The sequence below is a fragment of the Eublepharis macularius genome, chromosome 11 (assembly GCF_028583425.1).
Source record: "Eublepharis macularius isolate TG4126 chromosome 11, MPM_Emac_v1.0, whole genome shotgun sequence".
Taxonomy (NCBI): domain Eukaryota; kingdom Metazoa; phylum Chordata; class Lepidosauria; order Squamata; family Eublepharidae; genus Eublepharis; species Eublepharis macularius.
The window spans coordinates 93,810,381-93,834,178 of record NC_072800.1 but is presented as its reverse complement, the minus strand read 5'-3'; the positions used below and the strand labels follow the sequence as shown (position 1 = coordinate 93,834,178).

Sequence of the window (23,798 nt, the reverse complement as noted above, 5' to 3'; positions counted from 1 at the left end):
TTCCTTCCCCTCCCACTTTAGTACCATCTGCAAATTTAATAAGCGTTCCTTCTATTCCTTCACCCAAACCGTTTATAAAAACGCTGAACATGGCATGGCTTGGTATGATATCCTGCACACTGTAAAAGCACCCTAAAGTGTGTTCCTAGCCATTCCCAGTAAGAGACTAATCTATGCACCGTAGCATCTGCTTCTTCCAGTGAACTTTCTACCATAGTCCCCAAATCTTATTCCCGGAAGTTGCTACACAGAATACACCCACATGGATTTCACACATGAGAATTAATTGCAGCCAGCATTTCCCCCCCAACCTGCAGCACGTGGGATCTTACAGCAGCTGAAAAGACGCTTTGCTCAAATCCTACAGATCTAGACTTTCCGCACTGAAATCGTGGATTTTTCAGTTCCATGTGTAACATGAACTCATTGTTCCAGCACCACTCTGCCACCCTCTCACCATTTCCACACAGTTGTGTCAGAGCCAAGGGGGGAAATCTCAGAATTATTGGAGAGGCTGAATGTTTGGATGGCCCTTGAGGTACCCAGAACTGAGTCCTGTTTACTGTCTGCCACTTGGGGACAAAACCCTGCCATCTTCTTCCTTAACACCGGGATTCAAGAGTGTTGCCTTTTCGGCGGTGTGGCACAAAAGCTGAACAAGCAGTTGAAGGGGGGGGGGGGGAACTGAACTGTACAACAGGCCATTTATTCAAATGCACAGCTGAAGAGGGCACGAGATGCTCCTCAGCCCCAAATTCACAGCATCCCCATCAGCAACGGGGAGAAGACAGGAAGGATCCCTTATAAGCGGCACTCAAGACCCTGACCCCCCCCCCACTTCCTCGAGCCTTATTTTGCCATGTCTTCGGCCACTGCTTTGTTCATCTTGTCCCTGAGACAGGCCGCCTTCTGCCACTCCGACTTCAAATCCAGCCATTCGTAATAGGGAACCTGCAACATAAGGAGGGAGGGGGGAACTGGGTCAGGCCTTGATGAGGAAGGCGAATCAGAGCCGTGCCAGGCTGCTCCTGTTCCTGGGGAGAGAAGGTCAGCTGCGCCAGCCAGATCGGAAAGGCAGGTGGAAAATCACAGGATTGTGTGCTTGTGGCAGGTCCTGGAGCTCCAGAAATACGGGAGCTCCACTCCGCGGCTCTTTGCAAAAAACGTCTCTGCTGTTGCTTCCAAGATGGCGACGAGAGCGTCATTCCTGCAACACCAACCAGCTGCTGTGGCATGCAAAAACGACACCCTCCGTAAACACAGTCCCAGCCTCTTCGTCAGATCCGGCGAGCGCACCCAGAGATGAGAAGCTTTTTCTTTTTTCTTTTTTTATGCACATTTTTCTAGCAAGCCCACTTTTATCCTACCTTTTCTCCAAGGGGCTCAGTGGGCCTTCATGGTTCTCCGTGTCTTATTTTACCCTAACACCCACCCTGTGAGGCAGGCTTAAGCTGAGAAAGAGTGATGGTTCCAAGGTCAGCCGGCTGCTTCATGGTGGAGTGGAGATTTGATCCTGGGCTCACAGAACTGAGGGCCACTCTCTTACTCCCCCCCCCCCACCCCCCCCACACACACACTGGCTCTTTTAATTCCCACAAGCTCAACTTGTCATTGAGGTACGGAGCACTCTGCCCTTCAGGAGAACAGAAAACCTTTCCTAAACAGAAATGTCTTGTCTGGCCTCAGCCTGAATATTCTTTGGACAGGTCACCCTCTTGGCCTCTAGCAAGAGGGAGACGGGCAGTGCCAAGTCAGGGGGGAGGGGGGAGGACGGGAACCATAGCCAGTGCAGACGGCTGGCTGCTCAGGGATAATCTCTGTCCCCTTCTGCCCGGGTGGATTTCAATGCCCCAGCTCAAACTTGTGCAAACAAGTGACTGGTCGGTACCTGGAAGAATAAAAGCCCAACCAAACACGACCCGTTCAGAGGACTGGCAGGCGTGGGAAACCCAGTTACTGCAAGCAGCTCAGCCCCAAGCTGGAGCAACAGAGACTGGGCCCCCTGGACTGGAAACGCGGCCGTCTGCCATGCAGAAGTTGCCCGATGCCCACCACCCTTTGAATCTGGAAAGGTCGACTGTCCCCGGCCCCATTCTTGCCGTGAGAGAAGAGAGACGGCCTCGACGGCTCCGTGATGCCAGAAGGCAGAGGCCCCACGCTTGCCGCAGCTTCAGGAATGGCTCTGCTCTGCTCACACTTTTGCTGGGTGGAGGGAAGAGCCGAGCTCTTCAGCAGCCTCACACAATGCAGCATCCGTACCCTTTCACAGCACAGGGTCCTAGAATAACTTCCCAACAAACTATTCCATGCATCACAAACACGCAAGGAAGATAAGCACCAGGCAAACCTCCTGAGATGCTATTTTTCCAATGGGCAGCGAGCAGTCAAAAGCCAAGCTAAATCCCAAAGCCACGTGCTGCCCCTCTGTGTGCACGTGGGCCCTCTAAGAGATCCCGAAGACAACAGAAATGAATGGTAGTAAAGAGTCCAGTAGCACCTTTAAGATTAACCAACTTGATTGTAGCATAAGCTTTCGAGAACCGCAGCTCTCTTCGTCAGACGCATCGTCATCTGAAGAAGAGAGCTGTGGTTCTTGAAAGCTTGTTACAATAAAGTTAGTCTTAAAGGTGCTATTGGACTCTTTACTATTTTGTGACTGCAGACTAACACGGCTAACTCCTTCTGGAGAAATGAATGAAAGCACTATGGAATTCCTGGTTCAGGTAAAAATGGGATTTTCTGTAGGGTTGACCATGCTGTGATAACCTCTGACATTTGACCGTATAAATAAGCTTAAAATACAAAGAAGTCTGATTATCATGCTTTCCAAGAGGACCTCCTGCCCTCCAGGGGGCAAACACCAGTGAGGCAGACCTGTGAGTGGGAGTGTGTCAGACTAGAGAGACTCAGCCTAACCCACCTTACGGAACTGGCAAAAAGATAAAACCAGAGAGAGGGAGCCAGGTGCTCCACCCGCGTGCTTTGTCAAGGAAGGGCAGGATAAAAAGTGACTGACAGGACAGACAGGAGCATGCCTGGAGCACAGTTTTCCTCTGAAACCCCCCCTATGAGCCAGGGTGTGTTGCAAGAGCAGGTGACTAGACCAATCACGGCCTCAGAGGCAGCAACCACAGGACGTGACACGACAGGAGGGTCAGGGCCCTGGAGATGAACAGGGAAGTTAGACCGCCACCAAATGATGCAAAGCCAAGCAGGTGAAGGTTGGAATGCTGAGCGTCTCTGCGGGGCAGGGGCAGGCGTCAGCCTCCGCAGCCTCAGGCCCAGGCCTTCCCAAGGCATACAGATAAGAGGCACTGTGTGAAACAGGGCTTGGGGCTGTGCCAGCGGGAGCCCTTCGGATGCGGTCACTTTACCAAATCTGCTGCATGATGCAGCACGGCAACATTTTCCCAGTCACTCTAACCTGTGACAAGGCAGCATCCCCCGTGTGACTCACCCAGAACGCACTGCCCCGTCACTCACGCACACACCCCACGCACACTGATCTGGTCGGCCACGCAGCGTGGCGACATTTTCCCCTCCGCTACATAATCCCCAAGTGGACAAATTTCTATTCACTCAGGCTTTTAACCACCTTCTAACAGTATTTTAGTATGGAAACTGCTGTTTTAGGCTTTTGGTGGTCTGTTCTTATGCTGAGGTGCGTTTTTAATGCTGGATTTCAATTAATATCTTTTAAAGTTTTGCTTTTCGTGTTTTTATGTTGTAAGCCCCCCCATGTGACTAATCCAGGTGGAAGGACAAATGGTTAACACACAAAACCAAAGAATATTTACATAGCACAGCTATTTTAAGGGAAAATGTTTTTGCTCCATCAAAATCACTCTTGATTTTTGACCTGGAAGTCAAGAATATTTTGTACAACCCGATTATTATCCCTATGCCGCCTCTTCAGGGTACGCTCTTCAAAGTAACGGGAGGGAGTGGAGGCAGTGCTCCTGCTGCTCTCCCACCAGCAATTAACAGGCAGTGTGGGGTAGTGGTTACAGTGCCAGCCTAGGCTCTGGGAGTTGCCGGTTCAGACCCCAGCGCAGCCTGGGAAGCTCGCTGGCATGGCTGGCATTGGGGTGGTCACTCCCCCTCCGCCTAAACTGAAGCTAAAATGAGGAAGAACTATACACGCTGCTCTAAACTTGCTGGAAGAAGGGGTGGGATGATAACATACTCGAAAAATAGGGAACAGCAAGATGGGAAACAAAAAGGAATCTCCTCCCTTCTTCTCAGCTAACTGCTGACGGGGGCTACAGGGACTCAGGTCGAAAGCAGCCACGCTCCCTGCTCTCCCCCCCCCCCCAGAATCTCCTACTGCGCCTTCAGACTGAAGCACATAAGAGTGGAGAAGAGTTAGCCGAGTTAGTCTGTAGTTGCAAAATAGTAAAAGAGTCCAGGAGCACCTTTAAGACTAACCAGCTTTATTGTAGCATAAACTTTCAAGAACCACAGCTCTCTTCATCAGATGCAATGTTATTGTAGCATAACCTTTGGAGAACCACAGCTCTCTTCATCAGATGCATCTTGAAAGCTTATGCTACAGTAACGTTGGTTAGTCTTAAAGGTGCTACTGGTCTCTTTGCTATAAGAGTGAAGTGTGCTCTCTGCTGAGAAAGGAAACTCCTATCAATTACACCCATCTATCTAGCTATTTTGCATCATCTAGCTATTTTGCATTATTCTACATCTAAAAGGGTTTGGAGCTGTATTGGGCCCCAACACTGGGAAACTTGATTCAACCACACCCATTCTGGCTCGTGAAATTTCTCCAGGCAGTGTCCACCCCCTGGTTAAAACAAGAAGCATGCTCTTTTCTTAAAACAAACTGTTCAGCTTTTCTGTGCCTGGGTGAAATACACACAGTCTGTAATATCTCATGTCCCCTTCCATCAAGGTGATCTAGCTACGAAAGGCAGCAGGAGAGGAAAACACACACAGGCCCAGGGAAGGCAGCACAGCTACAGCCTGGGAGCCCAAGCGTGTCTTGGCAGGTGCCTTCTAAGGAGTCAGCCCTCCCCTCCGACTCAAATGGGGGTTTTCTAACGGTGCCATGGCTCTCACCCCCTCCTAGTTGCTAGAGAGCAGAGCAGGGTGCTGAGGATGACTGAAGAGCTATAATTACTTTTGAGAGCTAAATAATGAATGACTCTGCTCAAATGCAGCCCCTCCCCCAATCCCTGGGCAGGCAGCCTGACGCCAGGCAGAGCGGGAACGGCCAAGGGCTCCAAGGAACGTCCCTCTCCACACTACGGCACCTCCAGGACTGGGTGCAAATGGTGCCCGTTGCTACCCAGAAAGGGGGGGGGCTGCTTGGAACGGGGTTAGGTGGCCTGGAGTAGGGCCCCACCGTCCTTTCCCTCTTCCTGGTCAGGCACAGAGCAGTTGCATCCTGTGAAGAGGCACATTTGGGGCTCCTGGGGCCAGTCAGGCTGGGCTAGCTGCCCTCTTGCATTTGGGGGCATTTTGGAGACACCCAACTTTGGCAAAGAACCTAGAGGGCAGGGGGGGCATATGGAGCACTCTGACAAGTCCCGATACACAGACATTCGTCAAGCAAGGAAGCAAGTGGGAGCTTCAGAGGCAACAGGCTAGCTGATTTCCAAACTACAGGGCGCCCCTGCGCCTTGGTCAGTGGTACAAACTTAGCTGAAGGCTCAGTGCAAGAGAGGAAGGTGGAAGGCTGCCCCCCCCCAAGTCAAAGCCCTTGGCCAGAGCTGCCACCGTCCCCCCGGGCTGGCCACTGCAGAGACTGAGTACGGCCACTGGGTGCCGGATCTGGCCAGGAGTCTCCACATGCCGGTCTTGATGGTGTGGAGTGATTTTCATCTCATTTTCCTGGCACACGCCCAAAGGGGATTGTTCCAGTGGAAGTGTGTTTATCCCCGGACGACGATGGCAGCGTGGTTCAAATCCCTGCTCTGCCAGAAAACTTGCTGAGTGATCTTGGGCAAGTCAGTCTTTAAGCCTAACCTACTTCACAAGGTGGTTGTGAGGGTAAAACAGGGAAGTAAGCACCTTCAAAGAAGGCAGGATAAAAATTATGTAAATTTTAAGTGCTTTGTTTAATTTTCATAATTTGTACAGGTTGAAGAATTCAACCTTCGATGACTTGGGTGTTCCATCAGCCAGGACACTGAAACTACAGAAATTAAAAAGGTTGAATTCTTCATCCTGCACAAATTATAAAAATTAAATCTGCAAGTGCTTTTAAATTTTTACATAAATTAATGCACTTCTATAAACTTCAGGACTGAGCTGTGTTCTAGCCAGGGCACCAGGGATCCTTCTCAGCCTGAAGAAATCACAAGGGTACTGCCTACATGCACATAGATCCAGAGGAGTTAGCCGTGTCAGTCTGTAGTCGCCAAATAGTAAAGAGTCCAGTATCATATTTAAGACTAACCAACTTATTTGTAGCATAAACTTTTGAGAACCACAGCTCTCTTTGTCAGATGCATCTGACGAAGAGAGCTGTGGTTCCTGAAAGCTGATGACGCATCTGACGAAGAGAACTGTGGTTCTCAAAAGCTTATGCTACAAGTAAGTTGGTTAATCTTAAAGGTGCTACCGGACTCTTTATTATTTGCCTACATGTAGGCACCATAAGGGCTAGCAGCTCTTGTTTAAAAAAGCCTGAAATGTCAGGCACAACAGTGCTCTCCCCTAAGTACCAGGACCTGTACTTGTACAGCACACACATACACACACAGAGCAGTGTATCACAGCAGTGCACAGTTACTCACATCAACAAGCAAGAATCCAGCAACTTGAAGGTGCCGCCGGGCCATGGCAAACCGCCCCAGCAGGTCTTTGCTGCGGTTGCTGAAGTTTGGGAACTCCCACCTCAGGAAGGCGAGCCTGCAACGAAGGGCCAGGGAAAGAGGCAGCCGCAGTCAGCAGCGCTGGGTCGCTCCCTGCCACCCCCCCCCCCCCGAGGCCTCTTGCATCCTGAGCAGCCTTGGAGGTATTTAAGGAGAGGCTCGACAGTCACCTGACAGCTATGCTGATTTAATGTGAATGTACACAGATCGGGGGGGTGGGGGGAGAGCATGAGGGGATGAGCCGGTGCTGGGCTCCCGTGGTCCTTTCGCACATGCCCAGGGTACTGCCGGTTGCCAGTTGGGAGTCAGGAAGGAATTTTCCTCTGGGCCAGAGATCCTGGAGGTTTTCTGCCTTCCTCTGGGCATAGAACAAGGGTTAATGGGGGAGGTGAGGGTGGACAGCTGAGAATTTTCTGCACTGTGCAGGGGGCTGGATTAGATCACCCTTGGAGACCCTTCCAGCTCTATGTTTCTATTAATTCTGCTAGACGCATGCTTTGCAGGCGGACCCTTGTTTCCACAGGACACAGCAGGTCCCAGGATCCAGGCCTCTTCTACCAGACCCCGTGAAGCCAGACAGACCAGTAGGTTGACTTGATATAATGCAGCTACGTGCATCCGCGTAAGTACCTTTCTGGTTGGCCACCATGGAAAATGGAGTGCTGGCCTACAACGGCAGGGAATTAAACCCACCATCGTAGGCTAGCATCCTGTTGAATACACTGGTGGTGGTGGGGGGGGGGTTAGGAAGAGACCCAGAACGTTTCTCTGCCTCCGCCCCCCGGCCTTTAGCATGCTCCCAGAACCCTCTGGCTTGAAGAATAAGAGAAGCCTTCCCAGGGAGGTGTGGACTTGGTTGGCAAGGGGACACGTGCGCTACTCTGACCCTTGAAAACGGGAGTTGCTGCTTGTGTAGAGAGGAATCGCCACAGCTGTGGAGGGTGGGGGGAGCCACTCTGGAGAAGCCTTTCCCAGGGGTGCTGTTCTCATGCCACTCTTTTTTGAAGGGCGCATGGCTGGAGCTCCTGAACGGGGTCTGGCTCTGCACTGAGAGTTGATTTCTTGCCTGGACGAGGCAGGGTGGCTAAGAAGAGGAAATCTGGCCTGGGAACCACGTGGTGCCGGGGCCACATTTTGGCTTGGCCTGCTCTACTGCTCTGGGGTGCTGAGCACACAAGCCCTCCCGTCCTCGCTTCTAGAATCTAGTGTCTTCCCTGGTGAAGCCAGCGTCTTCTCTCTGGCCACTGAAAGGTCAGCAAAGACAGGGGACAGCACCCCCCCCCACCAGACAAAAGCCATGTGCTCACCTCCGGGCCCCTGGTGGGAGGGGTTTCGATCCCTCGGACTGGAGCAGGTGAGGTGCGTCAAAGTCTGCTACAGGCAGAGGCTGGTTGATGCTGTTCAACACCATCTCTGCATCTGCAGAGGACAGGCAAAACAAGCAGCGAGGCTCCTGAGTCCACATTTCTCCAGAAGAAGACAAAGCTTTGCATACTCAAACCACCCCACAGATTCGCTCTGGGTGGGAAGGGTCACGACAACAATCCCTCGGTATAGAATCAACCAAACTCTTACACCGTATCTTAAAACAAAACTGAAATGCTCACCCAAACTGATGTCTCTTCAGAAGTATTGATTCAATATAAATACGATTTTACTCATGACATTTCATTCATAAATTTCCAACAAAATAACTATATACATTTATACAGAAAATAGACCGTGTATTATCTTCCTTAACAAACAATATATCACGTTAATCAGGCAGTGCACCTACACGAAGCCTTTGAACATAAACTTCTGCTGTACCACTGAAGCTTTAGGAGCTTGAAAGTGAGGAACCTAATTGCCAGGTTCTAGCCGTCTGCATGGATGGCTCACACTTGGGGCAGAGGGGCTCACCCAGACAGGTCAAGACAGAGGTCCAGGGGTGACCCCGTGGCTTGACCTGTACCACTAGTAGGGCTTTTTTCGCCTGCTCCGGTCAAGCCAGCATTGGAACGGTGTTTCCTGACAGAACTCTTTCATTTTGGCGGATCTTCAGCAACGTTAATCGCAGGGCATCGTGAAGCAATTTGGAAGGAGGACTAATGACGAGTTTGTTCAAAGGCTTCGTGTAGGTGCACTGCCTCATTAACGTGATATATTGTTTGTTAAGGAAGATAATACACGGTCTATTTTCTGTATAAATGTATATAGTTATTTTGTTGGAAATTTATGAATGAAATGTCATGAGTAAAATCGTATTTATATTGAATCAATACTTCTGAAGTGACATCAGTTTGGGTGAGCATTTCAGTTTTGTTTTAAGATACGGTGTAAGAGTTTGGTTGATTTTGTACCGAGGGATTGTCGTCGTGATGCTCTGGAGTTTGTCCCTTGGATAGCCTCTCTTTGTGATACAGTAATTGGGTGGGAAGGGGGCTGCTTCCCGGAGGCCAGCCAGGACAGGTGGAGCCAAGGAAACAGCCACACCTGTGGTGCAAGCGGCAGCAGGCATCACAGAAAGATGCCAAGGCGACCCGAACAGATCTCCAGGAGAGCAGGCTCAGGGAAAGAAAAGCTCCCAGTCGGGGGTTTCCCCACCCGTTGGTCGTCAAACACTCACGGATATAAAAATTAGGTACAGAGAAGATGGGAGAACTCAAAAAGTTATGAATGTATACAAAAGATTCTGAAAAGAACCGGAAACGGAAAGGCTTAAGTGAAACCCTTTGCCGTGCCCTGACCGGCTCCTTGACCACAGCGTTCCAGGGGCTGGGAGGCATCTGCGGGGGGAGGCTTCAGCCCCCTTGCCCTGCTTGTAGGTCTCCCGGGGTCATCAGCTTGCCCCTCCTCCACTGTGGGAAAACAGGCTGCGGGAGGAGAAGGCCCTTCAGTCTGACCCAGCGGGCCCTTTCTGTGTTATCTGTTGAGACCAGATGTCTCAACAGATGCTTGCCTCCAACATCAGAGCAGCTGATTTTGACTGAGGTGGGGGGGGAAGGGTTACTCCCTCCCCCGTACACTCCCAAATCTAAGCAGCAGCTTTTATTACACCTGCCATGGGGTGGGCCGGGAGCTATGAGTCAGGTATCTTCCTCCCCACGGCCCCCAGCAGCTGCTGCAGGAGGGAGATGCTTTATTCCAGGGAGCTGGCAAGGAGGGGAAAGTCTGGCTGGACTTCCCAGTGCTGCTGCTTTGCTGACATGTTCCGAGACGACTGCTCTGCAGAGCCATCGCCCCTGGGAGATCAGTCCTCTGACCCTCCTCGTCTGACTCAGCCTTTAGCCAGCACCCGACAGCTGCTTGCTGCTCTTCACGTGCAGCAGTCACTGCATGGCATCTGCCTGCAGCAGCCTGACACCCGGCTGTTACGCAGCCTGCAGTTTTGTGCACAGCACCTCACTGGGTGGACTGGTTGCCTTACTTCCCTCCCTGTCCAACGTCAGCAACACACAGCATAGAGGCAGAGCCTGAGATGCCACAGAAACCCCCCGTGGAACAGGCAAGGCAGGCCGCAGCTCCATCTCGCCAACCGCCCTTTGCCAGGCAGAGCTTACCAAGCTGCCAGCCATAGACAGTGTCCACCTTGAAATGCACCTTGGCTTCATTTCCAGCGACACTCTGCAGCACTTCCCTCAGTCCGCTCTGCAGGGGGGTCTCCTTTCTTTCTCCTTGCAGCTTCTTGATATTCAGGGCTTCCTGTGGCAAGAGGGGCCCGCCGTAGCTGCCACACTCCAGCCGGGCTGTGGAGTTGATGTGGATCAGTTTTATCTGGTAGTTCTGCTCCTTGGCGGACTTGCTACCTATGCGGGAAAGAAAGGTGGGGGAGCACAATGAAACCTGAGGGAAACCAGCACGAACATATCCCAGTAGGATGCTCTCCCACGCAAGCCTTGCCAGACCGATCAGGAGCATGGCAGGACGCTCTGCCTAATGCCCTGACAGCTAAATTGCGAGCTGCATGCACAGGCGCAGTGTGCTTCCAAGTCAGAGTGAGCAGCAGGGGAGACAAATTCTTAACTTCACACAATGGCCAACCACCTCTGCTGCTCACTTGTCTGGAAAACTGGTGGTCAACATGGGCCTCAAGCTTCTCTTTCGGAACCAAGGCCTTCCAACTGGCCCGCCCCTCCATTTCCTTTGCGGCACTGCCATCTAGTGGCTGATCCTGATTCCAGCTGCCTGCTGGGAGAAGAGCTGACGGCACTGAGCCTTCACAGTGACCAATCCCTGGCCAAGGAAGCTCCTCGTCTGCACCCAAGGAACACTCCCCCCCCACCCCCACCCCGTGCCTTTGGTGCATCGCCTGCTTATACCTAAGAAGCGAGCGCAAAACTCTGGAGCCAGCACTTTTTGCAGGTGGGCAGCCTTCACCTGCTGCAGCACGCACAGCGACCACACCAGGTCCACCAGCAGGTAGGGATCCAGGGTGTCGAGGGCATCATCCAGATGCTTGTGGATCTGAGGAAGGGAACCCAGCAACTGTTACAAGGAGGTCCCTCTAGCCTACCACAGTCATTTAATGTATTTGATTTTTACCTGCCCTCCCCGCAAGTGGGCTCAGGGCTGGTTACAACACTATAGTAACAATAAAGCAGAACCTGCTCAGGGGACTACGGGTTTGTACCCAAAAAAGATTTGGGTTTCCTGTTTCGGGTTTATCTAAGTGGCGGGAAGCTTGAAGGCAGCACTTTTCTTGCCATTTGCAAGTAGCAAAAAAAGTGCTGCAGCTGTTGCTGCTCTACCCACAGCTTTCTGACGCACTTCAGAAAGCTTTGCTTTGGTATTTCCGAATCGGCTCAGCAATGCTGGGGCTGATTCGGGAATACCGAATCTATCTGAATCGGAAACCTGAAGCGCACACCCCTACTCAGGACCAAGGGGTACAGAAGCCACCCCCAACACTAAGCACAGCCACAGCTCCCCCTGCAGGATGAAGAAGGGGACTACCGCACTGAAGAAGGCCTCTCCACAGCTGGGCTGGAAGTTCAGGCGAGCAAACGCGAGGACAACATTGCTAAGATGGACGGGGTTCAATCTGTCGGCCTTGTCCACTGTGTACTGGGGAGGAAGAAAGAGATAGCTTAGTTTCCAGGTTCTATGCATTGCTTTTGCATCCAAGCCTATTCACATAGCAAGTGAATATAAAGTCCACATGACAGCTACAACCAATCTGGTATCATCTTGAGCGCTGCCAAAAAGAGCAATATAAAATGTTTTAAACCCCAGCAGACTACAGAAGACTTACAATTATCTCAAGAACAGGCTGGGGGGAAAAATCCAGCCAGTTAAACAGGGTCTGAACAGGAAAGGATACCCCCCCACACACCTGTGCCCCCAATCCCTAGAAGTCAATGGCATACATTTAATTTCTATGGGAAGGTAGCGGCACAATCAGGAAGGAGAGGTCCCCACCTCAGCTGCATTAGAGCAGAAATTAAGCACCCAAAGGTAGCATCACCTGGCACAACAAACAGGTGTGGGACCGGGAGCAAAGCTCAAGGAGCCATACTATGGATTTGGTCCAGTCATGGTGATAGCTCCCAATGGGTGCAGTAGCTAGACTGTCTGACTTGGGAGATCCCTAGTTGGTCATAGTAAAGAGTCCAGTAGCATCTTCAAGACTAACTAACTTTATTGTAACGTAAGATTTCGAGAACCACAGCTCTTTTCGTCAGCTGCATTGTCAGCTTTTGAGAAACACAGCTCTCTTTGTCAGATACATCTGGAGATGCATCTGATGAAGAGAGCTGTGGTTCTCGAAAGCTGGCAATGCATCTGACGAAGATGCTACAATAAAGTTGGTTAGTCTTAAAGGTGCTACTGGCCTCTACTATTTTGCAACTACAGACTAACACGGCTAACTCCTCTGGATCTATTTGGTCATGAAGTTTGCCAAGTGACCTTGAGAGCCAAGTCCCTTGGAGGTGGGAGAAAAATAAGACAGGTGATGAATCTTGGGGACTACTTCTAGTTCACTGGGTTATCCCGGAACAAACAGAGCAATACATGTAAAGTACTTTGAATAATAAAAATCTTAGATAAAAACAAAATAAAAGTTTATTAAATGCTGACTTTTGTCTTCATCATTGCCTGCAGATGGCGAAGCTTTAGAAACTCTGGACCACTGGGGGCCCTCTCGGGGAACTGTCAGTTGCATGTGCTGTTCTTTGAAAGAGCACTGAGCCAATGCAAACAAAGACGAAGAGGATGATGAAGCATTTTTAAGCTCAAAGTTATACAGAAGCCAATGTGCGTAACAAGCTTGGGAGAGAAACACCTCTGCCCATTAGCTAAAGTGCAGCACTGGCAGAAAGTTAATTCTTTTAAAATACTAATGCCATAAGAGTTGACCAACCAAGCTGGGAGCAATCCATGGAGCATTTCAAATGAAGAGGCATGCCAAGTGCCTCCAGTTAGGGAGTGCCCCAGTGGGATGGATCCAGCCACCCTCTAAGTAGCCTTCCTCCCACTTAAGTGGCTCTTCAGACCCCTTAGATTGGAGGAAACCCTCAAACTTGAGCCAAAATGAAAGGTGGGGTATAAATATTTTAATAAATGCATGTATGAATGAATAAACTTTGCTCAGTGGAATGTCAGGATCAGGGTAGGAGCATCCACAAGGAAAAACCACCCCGCTGCTCTTTGTTTCCAGGGAGAACCAATTCTAATCGCTAAGTGATTGTGGTAGGGAGGATCACAGCAAGGTGCGAAGGGCATATTAAAAAAGCAGCAGAACATTGCTTGTGGCTACCTTTACACACTCTTTAACAACTGCGGCAATGCAACAGGTCAAATGGCAACTGTTTTCCTTAAGTGAAGGAATGTGCAACCTTTAGCCTGCATACCGAGTTTACCTGGTCTGTCTAAATGCCTGTAACAACAGCCAGCCACCGCACAGACTAGTGAGTGGGCCACGACAGAGGGGCCCCTGAAGAACGGTCAGATCTGGTTTGAAACACATTTGGTTTGTCTTAAACAGTGTTCCTGGTGCATTATATTGAACTCATAGTCCATGCTTGCATTTTGTCCCCCAAAATGGTCAAATCCGGCATCCTGCACTCAACCTCAGAAGGCAAATCATCCATGCGCACATCTCAAGGCCCCAGGGTTGGTGGTGGCACTTCTTGCTGACACAAGGAACTGCCAGGAAGGTTCCTCACGCCAGGGGGAAATGCCACTGTGTTAGCGGAAGAGATCTGTGGGAGCCCACCCTGGCCCAATTTGATCTGCCAGTGATTCAAGCCGCGTCGCCGAGTTCAGTGACCCCAAACTCGTTGAGGGCATCTTCCTGCTTCCTGACCCCCTTACCACTCACCTGTGCAAAGGCCTCAAACAGGGGCAGGTTGAGCCACTTAAGGAGAGCGAAGGACTTGATGCAGCGCACCACGTCCCCATGCGACATCGCAGCAACATGGGGGTGCAGGTCTGAGGCGATCTTCTGGAACACCTGCGTCTGGTGGAAATTCAGCTTCCCTTAAAGGAAGAGAAGAAATCAGCAGCTGCTTAAAACAGAGAGGAAGAGGAAGAAGGTCTCAGGGGGAGGAGGGATGATGTTATAAGAGCAGCCTGTCCCTCGAAGCTCAGGATAAAGCCTTTTGTTATCACCATGCCTGGTTGCCTCCTCCTGCTACACACAAAAAGGCCCTGAACCATTCAGAAATTTAGAGGAAAGTCTTCCTCGTAGCTTCACAAAGTTATCACTGCTTAGGCTGCCTTACATGGAGGCTCTCGGAACGGGTTCAGAATTAAACTCCCAAGAGCGTACAGTTAAGCAGATTCCTCCATGCAAAGAAAACTTAATTCTGCAACTCGTACTTGCCTTGGAAACCAAGCAAATTCGCCTATTGTACAAAAGTTAGTCCGCTCTAGTTACTCGTGAGCAGGGGCCATGAGCTCGGCCCGTCACTGAAGTCTCATCTCTCAGTGACTAGAATCCTTCTTCCATCTCCCCCGCCGCCTAGCTTCTGAGTTTTTAAGCGGATGCTGCTCGCATGCGTTCAAGTCCATCCTTGCATTCGGAAGAACAAGATGCTTACTCTTTGAAAAGATTTAACAATGAAAGCCAAGACTCTAGCAAGCCCAATCCTGAGCCCAGCGTATTTGAGCTTTTCCACAATCCTATTTCCACGCTGAGTCAATCAAAACCTGTGAATTGTATCCCGCCAGCATTTTTACTCAATCTTGTCCGACGCTCCTCTATCCCGCAGCCGAGCCCCGTGTGGCTTTTATGCTTGCAGGTCCCACGTTTCCCAGCACCGCGGTCAAGTAGGATCCTTCCTTCCTTCCTTCTTTCCTCACCAGCAGAAAAGCGGGTTGGAACTTTGACATGGTTATGGAAGGGCAGAACTTGCATGCCAACCAGGTACCCTGCGCTACAGACTTCTCCTTTAAAGCTCGCTAGAGCAAGTCTGGGTCCTCCTCCTCCTCCTCTTGCGTTTCCACCCGTGTGAAGGTACATGGGCTGGCTGGAGGGCTCATTGACCCAGTTCACAACCAGAGCAAGCAGGGGCTGAGGGAAGATCAGCCACCTCCGGGGGAGCTGCTGGGAAACAGGCCGGCCGGCAGCCTGCAGAGAAGGTCCTTCTACCCTCGCAGGCTGCTCAGTCACTTCTTGCATCTGCCAGACACCCACAGAGTCTCTCTATACGATACTTCTTTCACGAGGACAGTCAAGTGGAGGGAGACGTAATGACAGCCAGGAGACATAGTTTAAAAGCCAAAGGCTCCATCAATTTTCCACAGGAGGGTAGTTTGAAAAGATAGAGCCCCATCCCTCCTCAAAGGGTTTGTTAATTGCATCTAATTAGCAAACCCACTGAGGAGCATCTCTGCCTGTTATCTTTTTAAACCACCCTCCTGTGAAGAAGTGTCGTTTAATAACATGCCATCCCGTCAACCCTCCTGTCCAATCCCTCAACTGCAGATGGCAAATTGTCTGGGAAGGAAACGTGCTGCTCCTGGGACCTGTATCTTCCCCAGGACAACCCCACTGGCGGGGGCTGTCCTGTATAAACCCCCGACAGCCCAAGTTCAAGACAAAAGAACAACTCACAGGAGAGACTCAAAGGCCTGAGGGGAGAGGTCAGCCCATGTTGCTTACCGTAGGCAAAAGCCAAATCGAGGAGGACATTGGTGCTAAGACTGAAATGCTTCTGGACCAAATGGTACGAAATGGCCCGCAGCAGAGGGATGGAACGTCGGTTCTGAAGTGCTAAAGCCATGGCTATTTTCCGAATATCCTCTGAACTGAATTGCTCTGCCAACTCTAAGCCCTGTTTGGCACAAAAAAATTGGAAATTACGCATGGGGAAAACAAACTCCACCACCAGGACGTTTTATGACAACAAAGTCTGAGGTTACATTATTAGTCTGCAGTGACACTGGCCTGTCCCTAAAAATACAGAGCTGATGGCTCTTCATGGTCAAAGAGGGACTGATGCAAGGATGCAGGTGGGAGAGGAAGCAGAAGCGGATTCAGTGGCTGAGCAATTTCATTTACACTGTTTGTAGTCTGCCTTTCTCACTGAGACTCAAGGCACACTGCACAATGTAAGTCACCGAATCCACAAAGAACACCAAAACCATGCAGAGGGGTCGGGACTGCAGATATCTGAAACAGAGGCGAAACGAACCATAAGCGTTAACAGGTCATGTCCGCATGAGCAAGGGGAAACCCACTCCCAGGCAATTATTTACACTGTTGACCGAAGCTGTTCTTGGACTTAGGCGCAAACCAAGATGTTGACCCTCCTCCTCCTGCCAGCAAATCTGCCTCCTTCCGGAGACTTCTGTCCGTTGGCTGCTTGGCCCTGGGGCACCCTATGCCTGTGTGCAGCAAAACTATCCCCGGAGCCCACAAAGAGCTCTGAGGCCCATGAGCTACAGATATTCACTGTGGCAACTGTTTGGACCGATCCTCGCCATGGAAAAGGCAAGCAATGAATTTGACACAGTTGCAGAAGCATCCCCAAGTATCTGACGAAGGGAGCTTTGACTTTCAAAAGCTTAAACTGTGAAAATTCTGCTGGTCTTGAAGGTGCTATTGGACTCGACTCTTGCTGTTCTACTGCAGGCCAACATGGCTACCCATCTGAAATTATCCTCACTAGCACCCTTCAAGGAGTGTGGGGGTGGGTCTGGTATGCTCTGGTTACCCGAGCAGGCCGGAAGAGGGGCCCTCAGACGAGCTCTAGAGAATCCCCTGCAACACCCCCTTCCCGGCCGACTTGGCAGCGCCCCTGCCTTTACCTTGTCCTCCAGTCGGTCCATCAGGACTGAAGAGAACGCCCCCACTTTAGTCATCAGCACGACCACAGTCCGGGTGTCCTTAATCTCCGTCCAGCGCAGCTCCAGGTGCTTCAGCAGGTCACTCAGCAAGTCTCTCGGCAGCCAGCACCCCCCCGGGTGAGCCAAGTGCTCAGCTAAGAAGACCAGCTGCCTGAGCGACAAGCGCCTCAACCGCCACCACACCTCCTGCTCCACCGAGCGCAGCTGGTTCTGCTCCAGGCCCAGTAAATAAAGGCTTCTCAGGAGGTTCACCAAAGCAGCATTCCAGACCTGCGAGGGCTGGGTAAAACAAGGAGGTGGGTTAGCTCTTGGCTAGGGGTGGGGGAGAGGGGGGACAAGTCACAACGAAGGCTCCAGGAATGGCATTCTTAAAAAACTTGTTGTCAAACACAACCAGAATCCATGTGCCACTTCTGTATACGTTGATTCTTCCTCTGTCCCTCCCCGCACAGAAGCTGGAAAAGTGGCGGCATGTCCCAGGGCTTTCTCTGCCATTGCTCCCCAGAGCTCTGAAAAGGAGGGATTGCCAAGAGAGGTCTGGACTGGCCCCTGCCCTCTCCAGCCCGAAGGACTTGCAAGACAGCTTTGTTTGGAAGAACGCTGAGTTCAGTTGTCTGCTGTCTCTTTTTAGACTGCCAGCTTGGTAAAAGGCACTTGGCTTTACACTGTTACTCTTTTGTGTGCGTACTGGGTTTTATTGCAGTGTTTATGGTCTCTGCCTTGGGAAGACCACTTCTGCAAACACTTCTTGGGAGGAAAGGTAGAACAAAAACATTCCAATAAACTAATCTGTGCCAAGAAGGGGGCGAGGGTTCTAAAGGATATAAAGGGGAAATAGATACTGCTGCTAAATTTGGGACAAGCCCAGCCACTCCAACAACTGAAAGTTCTGCTCAGCCTCTGCTGGGTCCTGAAGTGTCGCCAGGTGCTGCCTGCATCTTTCTGCAAGCTTGTTTCGACAAATCCAGGGGCTGGGCCTCTCTTGCCCCCTCTCGCTTCAGCATGAGTCTGAGCTACTTGGGGATAGGAGGAGGACTGAAAACAACACTTTGCCTGCAGGAGGTTCTTTGCAGGATGAAACCTGTGGGTGGCAAACAGGTCCCCCAAACCGACACACAAACAGCTGCACTCCTGGGGCAAGAAGCAATGGCCAGCAACACAGAGAGCAGCAACGGCACATCAAGCGCTCAAAGCACTTCCGGCACATTTAGCCCATCGCTCTCACAACCACCCTTCACCTAGACAAGAAACCTCGATTGTTCACTACAGTGTCTGTAGCATGATTTTACTTCCAGCTTCCCATCAACAAAGACTCGGGGCCTACGAACAACAGGCAGCCAACGGGGCAGTCCCCGCCAGGGAGCAGGCAAGCACTGAACCGGACAAGGTGTCTGGAGCCCAGAGAAAAGGCAGCAAGCCATACCGCAGTGCTCCAACCTGAGACACACTGCTTTCAGTTTCCAGTTGGCTCGCACGGGTCACAGGACCACGCCTGTTTAAACAAGGCAAAGGAGCAAGAGGTATCTGCCCTACCACGACTGGGTTGAGAAAAAAAATACAGATTTGGTCTCCACCGACAGAAAAAAAGGAGATTAAAGTTTATAGCCCTGAATTTCAAACACTTCTGCTTTCTCAAGCTCCTTATCTATGCTAAAGAGGTGAAACACTTGAATAAACCACGCCGGCTTCCTTCAGCGGACCTACAAGATCCGGCCCTCAATAAAAACTACCGGGTGCCTCTTGCTTCTTCCATCTGCACAATCTACCGAACCAGCTACCAATGCCTGGGCAATCTCCGGCGAGTGCAGCATTGCAGTTATTCCAGGAGGACTCGCCCAGTACCTGAGCTGCCTGCTTCACTCTCTCGAGTCCCTCTCCTGTGCTCCCCCCAGCTGCTGCCACTTGCCCTCCTCTTCCCTGTGCAGAGCTATCCCCAGGGTCAGCTGACATCCAGCAGCTGGGACGGGGCTCTGTATGCAGTCTCCATAGCATAACCCTGGTGGTGTCCCTTACACGCTGCGTCCCAAGTGCTTTCAGAGAGTGGACAGGAATGGCGGGAGGGCCTTTTGCTCAGCAGGGCTTCCCCCCCTGGCTGGGCACATCTTTAAAAACAGTGCTTTGGAAGCAACAGCCACCACAGCAAAAGGATCTTCACTGGACAACTGAAGGTAAGCTGCGTACATGCAAGAAAATATTTTAAAGCCTTCATTTAATCTTTAAAAAGCATCTTGTTAAACAGAGGCTCTGCCTGAAACATTGAAGATTTACTATTAGACTTGTACAAAATCTGACTCCCTGACATCTTGTGGTTGCGCCCACCTCCCGGTTGTCAGAATTCGAAGGTGCCCACAGGCTCAAAACGGTTGGGGAGCCCTGCCAAGTCCTATGAAGGCTGCGTGTGAAGCGGTCTGTCTCACCTCTTGCCTGTATCTCTAAGGCTCAAAAAGGGAAAATGAGAGTGCTGGTTATGGAGTCATCACAGCACGTCCCCTCACAACACTGGAAAGTGATCCTTGTGACAGGAAATGACAGGAGTAACTGTAAGCTTGAGCTACGTATAAATGCCTATTTGCTGAACTCTGCCGGTGGCGCGTGGAAGAGAAAGACCTTGTCTCAGCAGGCCCTTCTGGCCATGTCTAGGTTTGGGAATCAGGTGCATTATTTCAACTTCTCTTGTCTCTGCAATTGGCTTTTCTCAGGGAAGTCATTTGCTCGCTCACTCCAGAGCTATGGAACGTACCTGACTGTGCACAATTTGGAGCAGGCGCTGGAAACGTGCATCCACCAAAATGCTGCCAGGCTCCAGTTTTTTCTCCACCACCAGGCGTGAGAGCCGACAGATTATTAAGGCAGCCTGGTTTGCATTTATGGGGCGAAGTGCCCTGAAATGTAAGAGGTCCTCTGTGGTGGATGCTGAGTCAATGAGGGTTTCCATCTCATCGCGTTCATAGGCTGTTCTATACACTTGCTCTTGGGCTGAGAGTTTGTCTGTCTGTCTGGTGAAGCTCGGAACATGCAACAACGCAAGAGGCATCTGGGACGGTGCTCTGGAAATCACCATCTTGCCCCTTCCACACATTGTATTAGTGTGGATGCACAAGGGAGATGAGACACCAAAGAGTCGACAGCAACGCTGCATCAACTTGGCTGCCATTTTATATCTATAGGCAGGGACGAGGGTGGGAAAGAGCAGAAACGCTGTAGTGACATCAACGTATCATTTCCAAGGATCTGCATAAGAGAAAACAGAAAAAATACATTTGCCAGAATTTCCAAGCAACATTTCCAAGCCTAGAGAAATAAATACACAGATCTAGATAGCACTGAGACCCATTTTAGAGTACTATGGTCAACTGTGCACACCACACTTGGAAAGATGGAGACAAGCTGAGCAGGAAAAAAGGGTTGCAAGAATAGTAAATAAAATACAAGGCAAACTATACAAGCTTAGTAGCATAAGAAAGTGTATTTTGGTCAAACATCCACGAAAAATACAGTCCTACAGGGACAGAATCAGGAGAGGAAACTAAAGCATCAACTTTCACGGAGACTTTGAGGAATGAATTGGCCTTGCGCCTCTTGGGCATATCATACATATGAAGATATCATGTCAGAAGGAGATCTGGACTGAACAACAACCTGGACTCTTTTCAGGTCCGTCTGCGTTCACCAGGGCTCAAAACACTAAAGGGAAATCAATGTAATTAACTTATCAATGGCAAAATAGAAACATGGATTTTGAATTAACCCAAGACACCCTATGGAATTGTATTTTGTATTGTTGTAAATTTATAAAACAAGCAATTATCTAATTAAATTACAGAAACAGTTTTCTAATTGGGGAGGAAAGAGGAAGAAGGAGGTGAGTCATACATCTTCCACCCCTCAGGTCATAATTTCCATTTGAGGGATCTTAATAAAGATTGAATCTGCTAATCAAACCTTTTGAGAGCCTTCTCAAAAGAAACTGCATTGGAACACGTACAGCAATCCTGGGAACTGAGCCTGATACACTGACTTATATCTTATCAAAACTCAAGGGATTTTGCAAAACCCCCCCCCCCCAAAATACATCCTTCAAAGGAAAGCACAGCTACAATTACCCCACCCTTTAAGGGTTAAAGAAGTTAAACACACTCAAACAGGATGACAGCTTAATAGGTTTGTGAACATAGCGCAGAATGTCTTGGTCTAGCCCTGCATGCTGAGTCTGCCCTTCAAAAGATTCAAAAGAGTGTATGATTCCATCTAGACAGGATGCTTGTGCAAAGTGACAGCACCAAGGCCTTCCCCTTCCAGGGCAATAGCCTGTAAAGCAGTTTATGTTGAACTGTAGTGCTAAATGTTGACTAAGGCCACAAACAGGCAAGTTTTTGCTTTGAGAGATCAATTGTAGCACTGCATTCCTTAACACAGCCCTTATTTTCCTAAAGTCTGGCAGAAATAATTTTAACTTTGATTACTAGCATCAAATATCTTTATATTCCATATTAAAAGTTATTTTAGATCAACAGCAATCAACTTTGGCAAGAGTAGTCGTATTAACCACCCAGCTCTAGAGCTACTACTACACAACCCCATTCAGCCCCGAACTGCTGCTGAACAAACCTCCTCTCTGGGGCTGCCTCTCCTCAAAAATAAGCAGAACAATTCACTCCTCTATAAAAAGTTTATTGGCCAATCTTGAACCAAACTCTCACCTGTACTGAGATTTTGCGTAGGGCAGTGATTAGTCTCAGGCAGGACTGGAGGGATCTGGGGCTCAAATCCCCACTTAGGCATACAGTTCACTAGCTGAGCTTAAATCAGTAAATTTCCCTCTCAATCTAACCTAATTCACAGAGTTGTTGTAGGATATAGTGGAGGAGGGGAGAACCAGGATCGCGACCCTCAGCTTCAGGAAGGAATAGTGGCTTATTAATGAAGGAGAAGGATACAAGGAAGGTGCATGATCCTGCCTATGCTTGTACTACAGATTTATCCCCAGAACCCACACAATGAAACTTGGGGGCCCTGAGCTACCAGGTGTTGCTGTGTCAGCCACCTGGGCTCTCACCGTTGCCACAGAGGCAGAAAACACTCAATCTTACAATGCTTGCAGGGTCAGAATCCCTACAGGGACAGAATCAGGAGAGGAAACTAAAGCATCAACTTAATCTTGGCGCAAGCAGATTCATCCTTTTAAAAGGATCTTAATACAGTCCCAATCTTCATTGCTGCTGAAAAAGGGGAGCTGAATAAAAACAGAGTGGATATGGAATGTTAATTTTGAGGGAGGCTTAGAGGTCAGATATAGACAGAAAGAAGGAGCACCCTGAGCGCCTTGGAGGAAAGGGATAAAATGTGATAAAGAGATGGGGTGGCCAGCTCCAGGTTGGAAAATTCCTGGAGATTCTGGGGGTGGAGCCAAGAGAGGGCAAGTTCGGGAGAGGGACCTCAGCAGATTATAATGCTACAGACTCTACCCTCCAAAGCTGCCTTTTTCTCCTGAGAAATAGATCTCTGTAAAATTGCAAAATCAAAAACAGTCCAGTAGCACCTTTAAGACTAACCAATTTTATTGTAGCATAAGCTTTCGAGAATCAAGTTCTCTTCATCAGATGCATGATCCAAACTGGTCAAATACAGAAGAGGAGGGGAGATAGGGGAGAGAAGGAGACATATCTCATCTGACGAAGAGAACCTGATTCTCGAAAGCTTATGCTACAATAAAATTGGTTAGTCTTAAAGGTGCTACTGGACTCTTTTTGATTTTGCTACTACAGACTAACATGGCCAACTCCTCTGTAAAATTGCAGGTCAATTTCAGGTAGGTAACCGTGTTGGTCTGCAACTGAAGAGCAAGATCAGGGTCCAGTGGTACCTAAAAAGACCAACTAGGGTATGAGCTTTTAAGAATCAGAACTCCCTTCTTCAAATACAACAAAAGGTAGATCTATTGATAATAGGCGGTACCTATTGCGTTCCACCAGGCTTGCAAGACCGAGATGATCTGCCAGGCTTATGGGGGTTGAGGCAGGCGGTTTCTCCAACTGGCCTCCTGCCATAGAGTAGGGAGGGGAACATGTTGCCCTCCCGACTCTGCATTGTCATCAAGTGGGTGGCCACCCTGCCCCACAGGCCCTGATGTTTAGAAAAATGGGGATGTATTGAGTGCTCTGTACCATGGCTGTAATTGCTACCATTGCTTTTATCTTTTCGCATACCATTATGCTGTGCTCCGTTCTGAGCTCGCTTGTGGGGAGAACGGACAAAAAGTCTAAATAAGAACAACAAAATAGGCACGCGCGCATCTGACAGAGAGAGCTTTGGCTCTCAAAAGCGCATACCTTGGAAACCTAGTTGGTCGGGTGCTACTGGACCGGGATCTTAGGAAGCCGTTGAAATTCCGGAGGATCTCCAGCCACCACCTGGAGGTTGGCCACTCTGGAGACGAAGCAAACCTGAGGCCCAAGGGTCACTCGCCGGCGTGCGGCAGAGTTTGGGGGAAAGAGGCGCCCCCGAACGGCCGCCGCCTCGCCCCCTTCCCTCTCCCCGCGCCCGCGCCGCCAGCCAGCCGCCGCCCACCGCTCCCTCACCGGCGCGGCTCTCTCGGGCCTCATCCGCCAGCCAGTCCTGACCTCGAGCACGCACACGGCCGCCAGAGGAGAGACCGGGCGGCGCGGGACGGCGACGTCATTTCCTCCGCGA

General features: G+C 50.2%; 1 protein-coding gene and 1 non-coding gene across 4 annotated transcripts; both read right to left on the bottom strand.

Annotated features, from left to right (window-relative positions):
• Positions 1-685: 685 nt before the first annotated feature.
• TBRG4 (transforming growth factor beta regulator 4) lies at positions 686-23,770 on the bottom strand. Of its 3 annotated transcripts, none has more exons than XM_054991288.1 (11): positions 23,687-23,770; positions 19,849-20,339; positions 17,070-17,387; positions 15,922-16,093; positions 14,137-14,294; positions 11,769-11,879; positions 11,135-11,279; positions 10,376-10,621; positions 8,141-8,252; positions 6,756-6,870; positions 686-951 (listed from the first exon to the last, which is right to left on the bottom strand). In XM_054991288.1, the coding sequence occupies exons 2-11, from the start codon at positions 20,260-20,262 to the stop codon at positions 850-852; spliced, it is 1,893 nt and encodes a 630-aa protein (XP_054847263.1). In that variant the 5' UTR covers positions 20,263-20,339; positions 23,687-23,770; the 3' UTR covers positions 686-849. The 3 variants fall into 3 exon arrangements, with proteins under 3 accessions (XP_054847263.1, XP_054847264.1, XP_054847262.1); XM_054991289.1 differs by having other exon boundaries at positions 23,729-23,749; XM_054991287.1 differs by lacking the exon at positions 23,687-23,770 and adding an exon at positions 23,438-23,651.
• LOC129338103 (small nucleolar RNA SNORA5) lies at positions 16,645-16,779 on the bottom strand. Its single transcript, XR_008597888.1, has one exon. It is a non-coding gene; the product is annotated as a small nucleolar RNA SNORA5 (small nucleolar RNA).
• Positions 23,771-23,798: the final 28 nt, after the last annotated feature.